General features: G+C 33.3%; 1 protein-coding gene and 1 pseudogene across 1 annotated transcript; one reads left to right on the forward strand and one right to left on the reverse strand.

Moving 5' to 3' along the window:
- Positions 1 to 5,451: 5,451 nt before the first annotated feature.
- LOC131620629 (annexin Gh1-like) lies at positions 5,452 to 7,779 on the reverse strand. The gene is made up of 5 exons (XM_058891761.1): positions 7,627 to 7,779; positions 7,157 to 7,302; positions 6,428 to 6,646; positions 6,077 to 6,289; positions 5,452 to 5,985 (listed from the first exon to the last, which is right to left on the reverse strand). The coding sequence occupies exons 1-5, from the start codon at positions 7,700 to 7,702 to the stop codon at positions 5,689 to 5,691; spliced, it is 951 nt and encodes a 316-aa protein (XP_058747744.1). The 5' UTR covers positions 7,703 to 7,779; the 3' UTR covers positions 5,452 to 5,688.
- Positions 7,780 to 9,113: 1,334 nt separating this feature from the next.
- On the forward strand, positions 9,114 to 11,829 carry LOC131619159 (AP-5 complex subunit mu-like; annotated as a pseudogene).
- The last annotated feature ends 6,861 nt before the right edge of the window (positions 11,830 to 18,690 follow it).

An 18,690-nucleotide genomic window follows, 5' to 3' on the forward strand; every position in this document is an offset into this window, starting at 1 on the left:
ATTAATAAATAATAGAAATTAAAAAGGAGATAAAGGAAGAAGAAAGGATACACAGAGATATATAGTGGTTCATCGTTCGAGATATATAGTGGTTAATTATTCGTCCTCACTTTGCCTACTCCACACTTTAATGGTGTTAAAAATCATTGAGAAATAATCACGATCTTCCACTATTTTGATAAGTTTGATACAAGCATTTTGGTTACAACGAATTATTAAACGATAATCCCATCTATTGATGCAGACACTTAACTGCTAACAAAAACAAGATCTCTAAACGATATTGATCTAATAAACTTTTTATACAAAATAACCCGCTCCAAGTATTCATATGTGGAAATCCACCTAATCCCATCAATTTCTTGTTTGAGAGATTGCCATTAGCTAAGCATTGATTGGACAACTCCCAACTTTGTCTGCGAGCAATCTTTCTCCAACTCCACCAAGATGATACTTGATCTCTCCAAAGTCTTCCTTCGAGTATATTTAAACTCTCTTCTTGATGGATAACAACAAATACCAAATTGAATTCAATAAATTATCTCTGCACCTGTAACAAACAACAAACATCACATACAAATATTAGATAACCTAATGTATTACTAGTCTCCCTCAACATTCAATCTTTAGAGATGAAGATCCTCAACAATGAAAAAAGACTAAGGATGAAGATGATGAACAATGCCAAAATATCTCACAAACACTCTAAGTGCATAAGATGTTAGTCAAGGGATTAGATGAATATGAATGAAGAACACACACACACACACACACACACACAAGGTTCTCTCAAATTTATGGGTAAATGGGTCTTGGTTCTTGGTTGTTATCATGAGCTTGATTAATCATGAACAACACAACAAGATTAATCAACTCACTATCTCTAATTCACTCAAAACAAAACAAATTGCACGAGAACAAGATACAACAAAGAGAGGTGAATCAAACATTGATTATACTCAATAGGTTGTTCTAGAAAAGAAGAGAAAGATTCATGGTGATGGGTAAAGACACAATAAGAAGAGAAGAAAAATTAACTCTTTGTCTCTATGGGTTTCACCCTTAAGTTTCACACAATTGTTGCTTTCACCAAAGAAATAAATATTTAAATCAAGGATGGAAAATGGATCTTGTGAAGCTTTGATTCGGATCAAGAAGAAACTATAATTCAAATTAATTTAAGCAAAGCCCAAATATGGATTGATAGAGACAGTTGGTTCGGATCACATGAGATTATGATTCAAATCAAACGGTCTAGAGGTAATTCCCAATTTTCACAAGGCTTCTGATTCAAATCATGTTTTATACTTGATTCGAATCAAATAATTCAGCATCCATATTTAAGAGTTCTAACTTATGATTCAAGCTACGCTTGATGAAACGACAAAGTGGAAACTTTCTAGGCTAAAAAAGAAACAATATCATGGATCAAACACTCTTATTTCATTGAGCAAAAAGGGTTCTTAGTGGTACAAAAATACAATAGCCGAAGCGATTACAATATAATTGAAATATGAATAAAGCACAAGACCACAAATATTAAATGAGAAGCAAATTACAAATATGCAAATATACTAAAACATCTACATTCAAATTGACAAAAAGATCAAAACAAATAAATGATACCATACAATACCATGACTGCACTTTCAGACTCATTGTTAGGTAGTTTACATTCACGAGTACAACCGAGGGCCACTTGTTTGGTTTACCTATACTCGAAGTTAGCTTAAGGTTGTCTTTGGAAGACCAAATGGAAAATAGCTAGTTGCCTGTTGTTTATGATAATATATTTGCATTATTGCTATGATTGTACCATTTTCATAACACTTCTGCCATGCCATTACTAATGATTCATCTGTACCATTTTAAGACATAGATCATCTAGCACTTTTCACGCATCTCCGACTGATCATACGTTGATGACTACATTGAGGATTACATAAGTGCTTGTGCATTCTTCCCGCTCAAATGGAATCAGGAGACCGAGTCCTTCATTGTGTTTCTTGACCGCATTGCAGTAGATGATATATGTTATACACCGTATGACGATCACCGTCAAACACGTCTCTTGGATGACATAACCTTCTACTCTGGATGGTTGACTTGTGGGTCACATTTGATGTATCCACATCTTCTAGAGTGAGTCATGTGCTAGTTCAGGTATCTTCAGATTGTTCCAAGAGAATCCTTCGTGTTTGCTCCTCCCACTATGGTCCACAGATATGTAGATGCAATGTATGAGGATTTCTATAATCATATGTTACAAGATGAATCACGAAGTCTATTAGTTCTTCGTGAATGGAGTAGTGCATTTGGCTACATGCAATGGTATTTTAGAGTGTCACATCCTTACATGACACCAAATATTCACGGAGATCCGCCTAGTTCAGCTCATAAGAGATATTAAAGGAGAAACAAGCTAGGGCAGATCATGTCGTTAATTTGTTACATGTAGACACATACATCATTACAATATTAAAGGAGGAACAAGCTAGGGCCACTATAGATGTCATTCTATCTGAGACACGGACGTCAATACAATATAGGAGGTAGGGAAGGAACATGTGGGTCTTATCCTAATAGTAATAGTATTATGGATTATGGATACTATTATAGTTTTGTAATTTGTCATTTTGATAGTATTATGGTTGGATTGATTTAATATATGAGATTTTAATCTTATTACATCAGTGTCTGGTTTAATTGATAATAAATTTATTACGATAGTATATTTATTAGGGTTAAGTATGTTTTTGGTCCCTATAAATATCTCAAATTTCATTTTTAGTCCCTATTAAAAAAATTATATATTTTGGTCCCCAAAAATTATTATGCATGTAGTTTTAGTCCTTACTATTAAGCCGATGTGTATTTTTGAATGATTATTTTACAGACATGTTTCGAACATTATAAAAAGTTCCTCGAAATAAAAAAAGGAACTCAAAATTTGATTTCTAAGTCGAGATTTGCATTGCTTTTATCATTATTGTTTAAAATTTAAAAAATTCATATTTAATTCTTCCCATTTAAAAAATTATATAATTTGGTAAAGAAATATTTTATAGTATTCTAAATACGTATGAAAAAAATTATTCAAAAATTTAAAAATTTAAGGGTAATTAAACAGTTTTTTAAAATTTTTAAAACTTGCAGGGACTAAAATTGTATGCATAAAAATTTATAAGGGCTAAAATATGTCAATTTTTTAAAAGAGACTAAAAATGAAATTTGAGATATTTATAGGGACTAAAAACATACTTAACCCTATTTATTATACATGACCTATTATATCAGTGTATTTTTTAAAAATATCAAATTTTACTGTCCAAAGGATGATTACGAAAGTATACTTTTGTAACCTTTACGTAGATGCATCTCCAGACTAAATCTTGGCAAGAAAATGATGTGACTAAGTTACGAAGGGATGTGCATATGGAGTTATTATGGAGAAATATCTCCGAACTCATTTCTGATAAAATTAGGGTGTAACTCACTTACGAATGAATTTGATGTATGAGTACGTCTAGAAATATACTTTCGAATTAATGAAGGATAATTTTGAGTTTATATAGAGGGTCTGTTTGGTAAAAATAGCGGTTGACTGATAAGCTAGCTGATAGCTTATAGTTTATAGCTTATAGCTAATGACTGATGACTGATAGCTTATAGCTTATGACTGATGGTTAAGACTGATAACTGATAAGTTAATTGAGATGTTTGGTAAAATTAGCGGTTTAAGTAACTTATAAATGTAAAATGACATAAAAAAATATTTAATACATAATTATTTAATTTGAAATTGAAATAAATTATAAAGGATAAAAATGAGTTTATGCTACAATAATAAGGATAAAAAAGGAAGAAAAAATGATAAGCTATAAACTATAAGCTAAAATACTATTTGAAATAATGTCTGGAAAATAAGCTATAAGTTAGTAAAATAAACTATAAGCTAGTGATGAAAAGATTTTTATCAAACAGGTCTAAATTATCATGAGCTTATAAACTATAAACTATAAGACGTAAGCTCAAAATTATGCCTTACTATACAAAGCCAGAGTGATTTTACACTTCTAAACATGAGAAAAGTAATGTCCAAATAAAATCAGTTATATATTGAGATACAAGTACAAAATAAATATCATATAAATATAAATTGGTCAAAGTAATCTTTTTGGTTATGTTCAATTTAATTTTAACCAAAATAAATTTGTTGAGTTTAATTCATATGTACCGTGTAACATAATTTTACATTATAATCGAATAAATAACTAACTTTTACATTGTAATCCAATAACTAATTAACTTTCTTACAATTATTAAAATTTATGTATGATTTAGCAGAAAATACGTCGGTAATTAATTGACATTTTATTAAAATCAAATTCCGGTCACACTTAATAAATTATAATGATTATTTATTATCAAATTATATGTCAAAGTTTTAAATTGGTTTCTAAATGAATGTTGTTTTAACAAATAAAATTTGTTTCAAAATAGATATCATTTTTATTTTTAAATATAATAATGATTATAATTTTTTCAATTATATTCTTTAATTATTACTTTTCAATTGTTAAATTTATTTGTTAAAACTATACTCATTTTGGGAACGAATTTCTCCATCCGTCCCCGCCTTTGGAAACCACAACTTTTTCATTAAAATCTAACATTACACGTTTTGAATATTCATATGTCATCTTTTTCATATCATCAAGAACTAATAGTTAAATAAAATTGCAGCATTCATAAAATATTAATCATAAATGTGTAATAAAATTAATTAAAAATAAGTATCTTCCTTCCTCTTCTTTTTGGAATTTGAAACTTCTATAATAAGCAAAGTTGTAAAAGTTTTAAATTGGTTTCTAAATGAAATGTTGTTTTAATAATATTTACTTCTAAAATGTTAATTAACTACTCCTTTAATAAGTGTCTTATTTGTATTTTTTTTATGTCTCAAAATAAATGTTTCTTTTAAATATCAATATAACATTTATTATTTTTTTTCTATATCCTATTTATTAACTTTTACGCTTTTTAACTACTCCATTACCTATAATAAATAATGATATTTTAATAAATGATACTACCTCCGTTCCTTTTTATAAGAGACAACTTGCTTTTTAGGTACATTAAATAATCAATGTATCTAGTCTATAAACAGACCAAATACATTAGTTATTCAATCAACCTAAAAAGTCATTTGTCTCTTATAAAAAGGAACAGATGTAGTATTAATTTTATTATTAAAACTAACACATATAGTAATATTTTTTTTTAACAACCACACGAGCACACTTATTGTTAGAGGGTGGAACTAATAGTCGACATTATTCAGTTTAAATTCTAAATTGAATTGCTTGGGAATCAAATCCTTCTTTCAAAACCAAAACCCATACACAACCTTAATGCTAGGTGACAGATGACAGAAACAATTGCACACACAACACAACCACTTATTGTCTATATATATAAATATATTAAACTTGGAAAAAGTAACCATAAGGTCACTATAGTGCGTTACAAAAGATACATTATTGCATGACAATTCAAATTATACTTCCAAAATCACAAAAACACAAAGGAAAAACAACCATGCTGAAAACACAGCTTATAAAACCACATAGTACCTGTCTCAAAAGGGAAAAAAAACACACACACAAACACATACCAACATGTATCTCAAGCATCATCATGTCCTAAGAGTGCCAAAAGCATTTTCTCATAGTCACCAGTGGTGTCCTTAACAATGGCACGATCAAGAGGGACACTGTCCCTTCTCTGATACTCATCAGCCACAATTTTCAAGTCAATTTCAGCTCTTGTTGCCACAACTCTTGTAAGAGCCCCTTCATCCGTTCCTCGCTTATTGATCGACAGACGAACTATCTTCGCAAAGTACTTCTCAGGACGAGTCAAGCACTTGACAGTTGATCTCAGCAATGACAGAAACTCGTCTTTCGGATCTTCTTTCAGGTCCTACCGAATTGTGTCCAAGATTAATAAATACAGTTATTCTTAATCAGGGTTTATAAAACAAGAAAAGTGTGAGACCTAGTACTCTACTAACCTTGTTTATGTCTTTTCCAAATGCATCTTTGTAGTGATTCAAAGTAGCATTAACTTGTGCCTTGCTCCTTGTGGCCAGAATCCTAATGAGATCGTCGTCGTTATAAGCCTTTTTTGAAATCTTTTCGTGAAGTATCTTTGCCTCAGATTTTGCTATAGTCAAGTTGACTTCATCTCCTTCATAGCGGTGAGCACTAACCAGAGGTAATAGGAGCTATACCAACAAAAATAAATCTTAAATCACACATATAAAATAAAATTTTAGTTCAAGAACGGACAAGCGCGCAATCGTAGTCCTCAATGTTTGTTTCAGCTTATAACTAACAAGTTTATGATCGAGAATCAGTAGTACCTTACGGTAGTCTCCGGTTGTGTGATGAGCAACATCTTCCTCAAGAGACTTCTTATAAAGAACATGATAAGCCTTCTTTGCAGAAAACAACTGATCAGAAGATCTGGTGCAAGCTATTTCCACCAGAACTTGATTGCTTGATGTCCATTTTTTCGTTGCTTCGTTCGCCAAAAAAGCATCACGTTCCGCAGATTCAAGCGCCCAAAGATGGACCAGCCTCTGCAAGGAGAAAATTCAATGAGCATATTATTCTCATTATAAAACAGTTTTCTTATAAGCTTTCATTACCGAACACGTTGACATCATGCTTCCCCCTTAATTACAGTGACATCTTCCTTGTCCTATAGCCAGGTTTCAACTAAATAATCAATGTGTTTCACAATCGCTTATATGAGCTCATCTAACTATATATATAGATCAAATGAGATAGTAATATCTTAATCTATGAAGCACAGACACAAACGCTAACACCGGACACAGACACTTACATGTCAACACTAGTAGTAATTTGATAAATAAATAAATTGAACGTAATCACACAGTGTCAGTGTTGGTGTCTGACAGACACCGACCAAAGATCTTGATCGATCATAAAGTCTAAATCAATCCATTTAAATTTAAAAATTTCTTATCTAACCTTTTCCTATCAATCTTGAGACTAACAACCCATGAGAGAAAAAAATATTGGAGGATCAAAGACCAAAACAAAATCTCTATCCCTTAACTAACCTCAAAGTCACTAGTAAGTTCTTTGTCCAAGGCCTTAAGGAGATCTTCTCCAAAAGTCTGAGCATAAGTTTCTCTGATAACCTTCCTCTGACTAGCATTCCTATGTCCCAAGATCGATATAATCAAATCTTCATTAGTCCCCCAACCTATTAAAAAAAAAAATCAAAATCCATCAATTAGAAATTCAATTCACATCAAACCAGAAAAACATAATAACACCCGATCCTCAAACACAAATGAAAAAACAGTACATCAACCGAACCACTTTGTCGCACTGCACGAAATCTTATTGTGCAGTGCGACAAATTCACCGATCTGGACGATCGGATCAAAATAAACGATCAAGACAGTAAGATCTAAATCGACATAAGATGGTTAATATTAATACAATTCTGCAGTAATAATATTAATATACATGGATCGAACCACCATGATATGAAGAAGAGGACTGTGATAAAAGGTGGAATAACCTGAAAAGGCTTTGCGGAGCTGCTCAACGTCATCGGAGACAGATGGAGGAGAATGAGGAACTTTCAGTGTCGACATTGTTAATGCTATCTATTTCAGACACTCTTTGTTCTGTTTTATGATGTGAGAAAAATGGGACAGCGCGAAATTATCGTGGTTGTAGTAAAGTCAAATTTGTGGGTCCCGTTCTTTCAATTTTTGTAATCATACATATGGCTTTATTGTTGAGTCGCCACGTAATATGTTATCCTGATTTTCCGGCTATTTAACAAAGAGAAACACACTCTAAAAAGATAAATGTGTATTTTTAGTTGTTAGGAAAAACTTACATAAAACTTTAGTAAAACATTAAAATGATTTTTATAAGACTTAATTTAGACCATTAATGCTATGCTTGTGGGATAGATGAAGGGACGTTGATGAAGAGCGTTGAATGTTGAGAGTCTATTAGTGGATAAGAGTGTCGGCAAATATATTGAGTAATAAGACAAATGAGTGTATTTGATTATTATTATTTTTAAAAAGTATATATTGATTAAAAATAGTTAGTGCTAATTTATTGACATGACAATTTTTTTTAAAATAAACGAAAAAAATAAATATTGATATGATAAAATGTCATCCATTCAATTGTAAAGTGTAAAAAAGGGTTTAAAAAAAAGCGTGAAGAAGGGGCTATTCGAAAGATTGGAGTTTGGAAGCGAAAAAGTTAGAGTCTCTAATATCCAATATACAGACGATACAATCATTGGAGAAAAGAAAAGATGGAGCAATATTTGGGCAATTAAAACAACATTACAACTATTTGAACTAGTGTCGGGGAAGTTTACTTTCACAAGAGCTCCTTAATTGGAACAAACATTAATGAGGATTGGTTGGAGGAGGCGGCCTCTGTTTTACACTGCAGAGTTGGGGGAACTCCATTCAAAATTTTAATGAACTTGAAGATGAATGTGTGCCAACTCACGTGGCCACGCGTATGACCAAATGCCACGTCAGATTCTGATGCAATTGGGGATAAATGAAATTGCATTATCGCAGTAAACTAATCTCATCTTAGATTCTGATGTAGTTGGAAAATTCTGTCGAAAAATATATTAATTAAACAACATCCGCTGATTTTGTAACTTCAATTCAAATGCCGAATTGATCGGTGCATCGAATGAACAAGTGAGTTTAATTGTTTTCTGAATTTAGAAAAAGGGTAGTTCCAAAGAAATCACCACAAACAAGAGTCTAAGTATTGAAAGCGAAGCTGAGAAGATGGGGGAGAGCCAGATCTCCGTTAAATGCGGTGGTGAACAATGCCACTACCAGTAACATAGAGGAAACGAAATCTAACACAATTGAATTCACAAAAGAGGAAGAAAAAGGGGATTACTCCCCTTGATTGTAAGGTTTTGTTCATCTTAATTTTCTAATCATATAAAATTGTTTTTTTATGGACCTTCAATATACAAATATGTTTTAAGCCTGATTCTCAATTACTATGGCTATGGTTTCAGTAGTGATTTGTAAACTACAAGAGAAAGATCAACAAGTGCTCAAAATAAGGTATATTGTTTGCTTTAGTGTCTCTTTTTCGTGCTAGATTTCTTCCTTTTTGAACACACCAAATAAATTTAAAGGATAATAAAAAACCATTTAAAATATAAAAACTAATTTTGTTTTTTTACCGTTCCCAACTTTCTTTTGTTATTGTCAGCAAGCTGGCGGTGTGGTATTATCATGGTTGTTGATGCTACATCAGTGTTGCACAAGAGAAGCATTGCTCCGACATATGGGATTGCTACGACTATTTTGAACTTTATTTTCATTGTTTACTATATCCAATTTTTACAATTTAACTCTCTATGCAGGTTCGGGAAATAGAGTTCTGTTTGGTTGATTTTAAGTTAGGGTCTCATTGAAACTATAATATTTTTGTATGTCTCAGATGTTTCCAGTTGTTGAATTGTCATATGCTACTGCAAATTGCATGACATTGAAATTGTGTACAACATGGCTGGAGCTTGCAAGTTACTGTGTACTTGTGTTCCATATTTTTGTCAATTGATGTTACATAAATACAAGCTATTAGGAAAAATGAATCGTCTCGCCGAACTTTATGATAACATGGTTTTTCTTCTTCATTCAGGTTTGCGATATATCTGCTATTGGTGACATAATTACCGGTGATATAGTAGAACCTGAAGTAATCATAGCTGCAACTCTCTCTGTTGGTGGACTGTTTGATTTATTAACTAGTAGTAAGGGCATATCATCCCGGGCCAAACCTGTATCCCCGCTAGTTGCTTCTTCCTCTCCTATGGGAACAGTTGGACAAGGATCTATCACAACTGATACTCCGAAAATGGGATCTAGGCCTTTAGACAAAGATGCACTCAAAACATTTATCAGTAGTTCAATGCCCTTTGGTCGGTACCTTTTATTGTGGTATTCCCTATCTCATATTTTTGTTGTTGTTTTACAGTTTAAGCTTGAAATTACCTGTTGCTTGCAAATTTATTCCATCGGTGTATATTTTATATACATGCATACCCTTGGACCTTAATTATTCCAATATTTTTACCATCAAGGAGAATGAATTTTCTGCTTCAGATTTGGCCCCAACAGACCACAAACAACCAGCATGGAAGCCATATCTATTCAAAGAAAAGCAAAGAATGTTGTTTACGACTCATGAGATTCTTCATGCAGCTCTGTATGACAGAGATGAGATTCTGGACAATATATCAGTTTCTAGTCAAATTAACTGGAGAGCTGATCTGGAAGGGTTGCCAGATGTATCATTTCCCTTAATAGGATTAAACACCGCAAACATTGAGGTTTCATTATACCATCCTTGTGCCCAAGTTTCAAACCAAGGTCCAGATAAGCAGGGGTGGTGTTTTCTCCGCCGTTAGGTAATTTTGTGTTGGTGCGTTATCAAGAAACTTGTGCTCTTGGACCTCTTGTAAAGGGATTCTTATCAGTTGTCAATGGTTTCTGAGGACAAATGTGCATTTCTATTCAAGTTACAACTAATGGAAGGTTACAAGTCTCCTTTGACAATGGAGTTATGTACTGTGACTATGCCATTTCCTAGGAGGAAGATTATTTCCTTAGATGACACTCTTTCCATGGGAACCGTTTCAACTTCAGACCACTCTATTGAATGGAAAATCGTGACAAGTGAACGGGGACTGAGTGGAAAAAGTATTGAACTGACATTCCCAGGAACAGTCAAGTTTGCACCATAAAAACACCAAGTGGTGCCTTCCTCTAGACCACCTTTTGGAACGATTGTTAACGAGGATAGTGATAACGAGGCAGAAAATGCTAGCAACATGGTCAATGAAGAAATTTTGATGGATAAAATGAACAAGGATCTTCGTCTTGTTTATTTAGAGGAGCTATTTTGCTGGCTAGCATACAATTATGCTAAAGTACATGCCTCCCCATTTTTATAATATATTATGAAATTTTACATTTCTTTGTTAACCGAAATCTGTTTGATTATTTTCTTTTCGTTTTTCATTAGTTTATTATGTCATTATAATCTGTTACTTTCTTGTGTTAGCTGCTTGATGCTTAGAGTATTAACTGTTATCTTTCCGCGTGTAGTAATTATATATGTTGAATGCACGTTAAAGTCCCGATTCCGTGACAAATTGGATTTCTTATATAGATTTATACTTATCATACAGGTATCATTCAAGATTGTCGGGGCATCAGTATATGGAATTTCCATTGATTCGAAATCTGCGAGTCTCTTTCACTTTTGGCTGAAACTCTTATTTTAGACAGAATTAAAATCCATATAATTTTGTTAAAGTAATCACAAATTCATAATTATAGACTTTTGGCTGAAACTCTTATTTTAGACAGAATTAAAATCCATATAATTTTGTTAAAGTAATCACAAATTCATAATTATAGGAGTCATCATCCTTTTGATGTCTGTCTGATTATATGTGTACTTTGCAGTTAAGCATCTATCCAGCTGTAAAAGAACCGGTCGAGTTTTTAACTCAAGTATTTGTTTGTTTTTTGTCTCTGTAAGATCGGTGATTCATATTTTAAGGAAACCCAAAATTTTCTAATTCTTCTTGTGTCAATGATATATATTCATTGTCTTGTACTATTTCTTTGCCCATGTTACTTTTGGGGACTATATTTTATGGAATACTCTTGGTAAGTGCCCACATGTTGCTACAGTGTGAAAATTGGAATATGGTCGTGGATCTGAATCTAAATGGAGGTGGCATCATCAGATATTTATAGAAACTCTGGTGATATTTTTTAATTATTTATGTTACTAATATTTTTAATTTGAAATTATTTTTAATTTAATATATAATATTTTTTAAGATAGTATATGAAAGAAATGAACTATATATTATTGATCATATATAAATCAAAATAAGTCCATACAATACTCTTGCAAACGCGCGTAACACACCAGTACCCTTGCGAACGCACAGATATCCCACTAGTTAAATTAAATAAGTCCATACAATATACTCAAAATTTAATAAATCCATTAAACATACTAAAAGTGATGATACTTAACCATCAAGTACAAATATATTCATTGTGAAATTAAATAAGTTCATACAACATATTCAAAATATTGATAGTTTACATCTAATAAATATATATATTTCTACTACATATTTAAAATTATGATAGTTTGTCATCAATTACAAATACTACCATTTTGAAATTAAATTCATCATTAAATTAAAAATACAATCAAAATAAAATTCTAATTCATTTTCAAAGATGAAAAAAAGAGAAAAAATATGGATAGACATAAAAAGAGAGAAAAAATTAACCAATAAAATATAAAATACAAAAATGATAACTATAAAAGAGATTATCTGAATAGTGGTGGTGAATGGAACGATGGAGGCGACTAGAATAGAGACGGTGAATGGTGAAACTTAGGGTTTATGGTTAGCAACAAATCTTATCTTAGGGTTTGTTCTAATTTATTAAGGGAGGAAGTGAAGGGAATTAACACACACATGTTGTGTTGTGTTTGGCTAAATATTCATGGGCTCTAAACACGAGATGATTATAACTAGTTCAGTTTAATGAGTTTGCAGTTGTTAAAAATAAAAATCGAGAATCGAACCAAACACGTTCAATTTTTATTGGTTCATTTTAGTTTTTGAACCAAAAAGAAATATACCCGTTTGATTTTTTTGGTTTAATTTTTTTTGGATTTTTCAGTTTGATCAATATTGTCTGATTCGCTTACACCCATAGTCCTACAACGAATCCAAGTATATCTTGTTAGAACAAGATTGAGAATCTATGTTCAGAATCTAGTTTTGATGATAACAAACGTATATTTTGTGAGTAAAATTTTTATTACTAATGATTTCATTGAGTGTGCAGATACAGTGTCAAAGTCCTTTACAACATACACAACAACTCAATCAGAAAGTACAACAGAAGCTTCAAAGAAAATGAACAACAAAAATCAGCTACAAGAAGTCTTGCAACATCAAAAGTTCTGAAGTTACAACGCAGAAACTCAACAAGTGAAGACAGAAGATCAAGTCATCACACAAAATAATAAGTTCTGTCAAGAGCACAAGCAACATCATCGTCTACAGCAACATCTACAAAAGACACTCATAACTCAGTAGTCAAAAGATTCAAAGCTTCAAGGACAACTAGCTTTGATCAAAAGAAGAGACAAACGCATGACATCTATTATTGGTCCATAAAGTACAAAAAGACAAGCTACCATATAGAAACAGTCTTGAAAAGAGAAAAACAAAGTCTCAGAATTTAAGGGAGAACCATTACAAACATCATCATTAGCAAAATGGTTGCAACAATAAAATGGAAAAACTCCCAAGGTTGATTGAAAAAGCAAGCCACATGCAGCGCGTTGGAGAAGCAACCTAAACCAAGAAAAACACGCTACCAACTATCATCACTCTAGGGATAAGGCTCTGCAGTAAACAACACTTGTCATTCATGATTCAACTGAGACAAAGCATTCAAAGCAATTTTCAAACAAATCTCAACGGCTAGATTCCAACGGTAACTCATCAAACTATATATATATATATATATATATATATATATATATATATATATATATATATATATATATAGAGAGAGAGAGATCAAACTTCGAATTTAAGTGTGTCCATTTGTACACCCAAAGTGCATCAAGTGTGTATCCATGGTGCAACTACAGAGTGCTGAAAAAGAAAAACCTTTAGAGAAAATCTGTAGAGAGAAGCTGAGCATGAAAGCATAAAAGAAACTACAAGAAACCATGCTTCAGAAGTTACACAAGAGGCAACATATACTCAATATGTGATGAATCAATTCATAGTGTTGTCATACACTAATCATAAGCCTATGTGAAGAAATCATAGAAGAATTAAAGAAGAAATCTTCGTTGTTTAGTAGTATTTTCTGCTGGAGTTATCAAAAGTCCACTAATACTTGATCAATTCATCCATTGTTCACATAGAATGACTTGAGAAACTGAATACACTGAGTTGTTGCTCGAAGAAGTGTTTCATGTTTGCTTATGATCATTAAATATGTTATCAGCTGTAACAAGCTTCATGATCAGTATTCAAGAAGGAGACAAGCATTGGAAGAAGCAATTCAATATAGAGCTGGTGCTCTAAATCTGCTTAAAGAGGGAATGAAAATGGTATTACAAGAAGGAATTAATTTCAAGAGCTGAAGCTCTAATCTCCTTACTCTGATTAGAAAAGACCAAACTGAAAGAAACAATTAATACAAGAGCTGCTGCTCTTAATCTGCTTTCAAAAGAAGATGAAGATAACCTGAAGAAGCATCTCAAAATAGAGCTGTCATTCTAAATCTGCTTTCAGAATATGAATATCTAATCAAAATCAATCAACAATAGAGCTGTTGCTCTAAATCAGCTTAAGAATATTTGAAGACAAAGATCAGCATGAAGAAGCACTTAACATTTGGAGTTGATGCTCATATTCTGCTTACCAACAGACATGCAAAGATCTCATCCAGAAGTTGAAGAAAAGAAGACTGCAAGATATTTAATTCTTGTATTTAACTGTAAAACACATAGAGTTGTTGCTCAGAGTGTGTAATATCTTAGGAAACTTCTGAAAGATTGTTTAGGCACTAGAAGTGACTTCTAGTCAGTGTGTCGTAAACATTTGTACTTAGATTAGGAGAAAATATGCTTGAATAAGAAGCACATCTGTAATCTCCAGTAGAACAATTTTGAAAAGAATTGGTGATGATGCCTTAAGTGACCGAGTGAAGGTCTGATGCTTAAGAAGACAGTGGTTGCGGTCATTGTGGAAATTCTCTTGGAGACCAAGTGATGGTGTGAAGTACAGGAGTCAATGAATGTTATATCTCGTGGAGATTACTGAATAGTTCATTGGAGTTAGTCACAGCAGGTAGCTGTGCAGGTTACTAGATTGATAAACGTTATATCCAGATGGGATCACTGAACGATTCAGTCGTCTAGGGGTTAGTCACTCATGGGTAGCTTGTGGAAGGTTAGTCACAGCAGTTGGCTGTGCAGGTTGTTAGTCACGACGGAGGATCGTGCAGATGTAATCAAGTTTGGTTATAGTGGATTAAGACCTCTGTTGAGAGGCAAATCACCTGAAGAGGTGGACTAGAGGTAGCCTTATTCAGAAGGTGAACCAGGATAAAAATAAACGTGTTCTTTACTTTCTGTACAATTCATTTAACTCCATTCAAGTCGTGTAAACATATTCAGAACTGTACTGAGCAAGTCAGAAGTTATGATAAAACATCAAAAGTTTAAATGAACATCTCATTGGTTATGCAACTCTATTCCAAGCATGCTTCCGCAACACAAAAGCATATCCAGAAGAAGAGATACAAAGAAGAGAGGAAAGAATTTAAAGAAAGGGAATTTTAATCTGATAAAGAACACAATTCAATCCCCCCTTTCTCGTGTTTTTCTCCACCTTCAATTGGTATCAGAGCTTGGCTCTGTATTGATCTCAAGATCAAACACTTAACCGTGTAGAGAGATCCAGAAGGAGAAAAACCACACTGAGCAGAAGATCAACGTCATATTCCAACACTCAGTATAATTAGATGTCAAGGCAAAGATCTCAAAACTATGTGCACATCAGCTACATATCTGAAGGAGTTTTGTGGATCAACATCAAAAGTTTCACAAGATGCTCAAGACATCAGAGAGAAGAATGTGTGCTTAATGGAAATATATTTAAATGAAGACATTCAAGATCAAAAGCTTAGCTAATCTGTTCCAAGATTGTCAACTTCAACTCATCAGAATCTAATCAGAGAAAGAAGACAAGGTAGAACAAGATTGTGAAGCTAAGTCTTTAAAGCACGGAAAGGCATAACTTCTACTCAAGAAGATACTCTCTCATGAAAGACAGAAGAAAAGTTATCTTCAATACGGTCAGATCTTTCTAAAACTCTCTCTTTTATAATTCTACTGACTTTAAAATGAGTTTATTAATTATGTACATAAATCTCTTCTGCATGTTTAGCATTAGTTATTGCCTACTCTACTACTTGTCATACTCTCCATGCATGCGTAGCATCCTTGAGTTAACTTTACTTAGTGCATTCATTTTCGCATTTATTGGCTAAATCTAAACTCTGTATCTAACACTAATGTATGTCAGTATCTTTTGTCTGTTCTTGCATGCTCATAATCTCCCACTTTCCCTCGATAACATAGCTTAACCACCTTATTTACTTATCTGTCTCACCTTTAATAACTCAACTCCTTTTGTGATATTAGTACCTACATAGATACAAGTTATCTCAGAAAATCACTCCCTCCTAAGTATGCCTCCACTAAGCTATCTAGGAAACCAAAACCTTCCTGAAGTTATCTCAGAAAACCAAGTAGAAGTATCAGTTGTTGAAACACCTTTTGCATACAGTCTCACAAGAGTTGTCAACATTCAAGGATGATCAAGATATCTCTCGATGCTGAACAAACCTATCTATGACAATCTAGTTAAAGATGTAACACCCCAAATCTACCCCGCAATAAAGAGGAATATCAGAGTACAAAATTTCAAGAAAATAGAACATAACGATTCGGAGCGTCACATTTAACAACAAAATCACCGCATACATATATCATGCTCAATCACTTAGATACATAGCACACATGTAGGAGAACAATATCGAAATCTTTAATCATTGCCATCAAATTAAGTACTTGCATCGCAGCGGAAAATCATAAGTCAACAACAATACAACTCATGAGGTCAAGGCCAAACACGGCTAAATACATCTAACAAGTCTTAGCATAACATAAGGACAAAGTTCAACAAGGATAAACACAAGAAACAAGACGTAAAAAAGTAATCCAACGTTCCCCGAGTGCTACGTATCAGAGCATTGACACACACCGACTCGAGCTATAGGTACACGACTACTCCGCGTCATTACCTGCACGTTACCAACGGAGGGCAACATTCAAACAGAAGGGGTGAGATATCATTCATTATAAAGAAGCGTATGATAATATTCAAAGCGAAGAAATAATCATACATCGGTCACCACCTCTCAACATATATCACTTACTACTATTTACATCACTCAACATCTTACCGACAACAATAATATCAATCTCAATTAGGGCATACATAGTCATTTATCACATATGCTCAACGAAACAACCATCAAATCGACACCAGATAACATTCATGTTATGCACACACAAATATTCAAATACGACTCATCACGCGACTTTACTTATGCAACTCGAACAATGCAAATGCATGTGGTACCATTGGAGTAAAACTCCCGTCTCAAACAATTGCCATTGGGCCGTCTCAAACATTCGCCACAAGGGCCGTCTCAAACATTTGCCACTAGGGCCGTCTCAAACAATGCAATGAATGTGACTCAATGATGCACATTCACAATCACACTTAACGACATAATCGACTCGAACAACACAGTCCACGTAAACGACATGATCAACTTAAACGACATAATCAATTCCGGATATCCAATGTCAACAAAATCCAATGCAAGAAGATTCCAAGAGTATTCAAAGTTACACTAATCATATTCAATGGAAAGACATCAATTAGGGCTTCACGTAGGTTCAAACGGCACTTAAAAAGGAGTTACGGTTCAAAAGATACATCATTTCAAAGTTTAGGAAAAATTCTGCAAAACAGGGTTCGCGGCGCCAACAGGAGGTCGCGGCGCGAACTGAGCGAATCCAAAAATTCCCAACTTTTTGCCCAGCAGTTCGCGGCGCGCACAAGGGTTCGTGGCGTGAACTGAGCAGATTCAGAACTTCCAAAGTTTCTGCCAAGGGTTCGCGGCGCGAACTGGCGATTTTCAGAAAACCCCAAACACAGAAAACAGCATACGAAACCCATCCCAAAACCCCTAAACTCAACCCAATCAAGTTGGAAAACATCAAACACCACGAAAATCAATGGAATACATGTTATAGACACAATTATAACATCTATTATGTGTCTTCTAACATCAATACATCTTCAATCATGCTTAGATTCACAATCACATAGAAGTTTAACATAAACCCTAACAATCTCTATTCAATTTCTACACAACTTCCATGGATGCAACATACAATTAAATCCCACCCAAAACATCATCATACATCCCTTTAGCATGAAAGAATCCCACCCTTACCTTAGGTTTGGATTGAAGACAACTCTAGCTTCAACCTTGAGATTCCCCTCTTTCTCTTCACTCTACTCTTCTCTTCTTTCACCAAAACCCCAAAATGAACTTCTAATTTCTATTTTATCTAAAACCCTTGTTTTAGTTGAACCCTTACTATCTTAAATTACTAATGGGCTCTAACTAACACCCCTCACTTACTAATACCGACTTAGGCCCAATTATCAACAACACTTACTATCTTATATTATTACTAACCATTCCCAAATAAAACAACATAAAATCAATTAAACATATAATCAACACATAATGCACAATTAATTCACATAAATAAATAATTAAAGAAAAATGGTCGTTACAAAAGACGTCTAGAAACATGCATCTCTCAACCCCGAAGATAACTCCATCAA

Source organism: Vicia villosa, linkage group LG7, assembly GCF_029867415.1.
Source record: "Vicia villosa cultivar HV-30 ecotype Madison, WI linkage group LG7, Vvil1.0, whole genome shotgun sequence".
Classification (NCBI taxonomy): domain Eukaryota; kingdom Viridiplantae; phylum Streptophyta; class Magnoliopsida; order Fabales; family Fabaceae; genus Vicia; species Vicia villosa.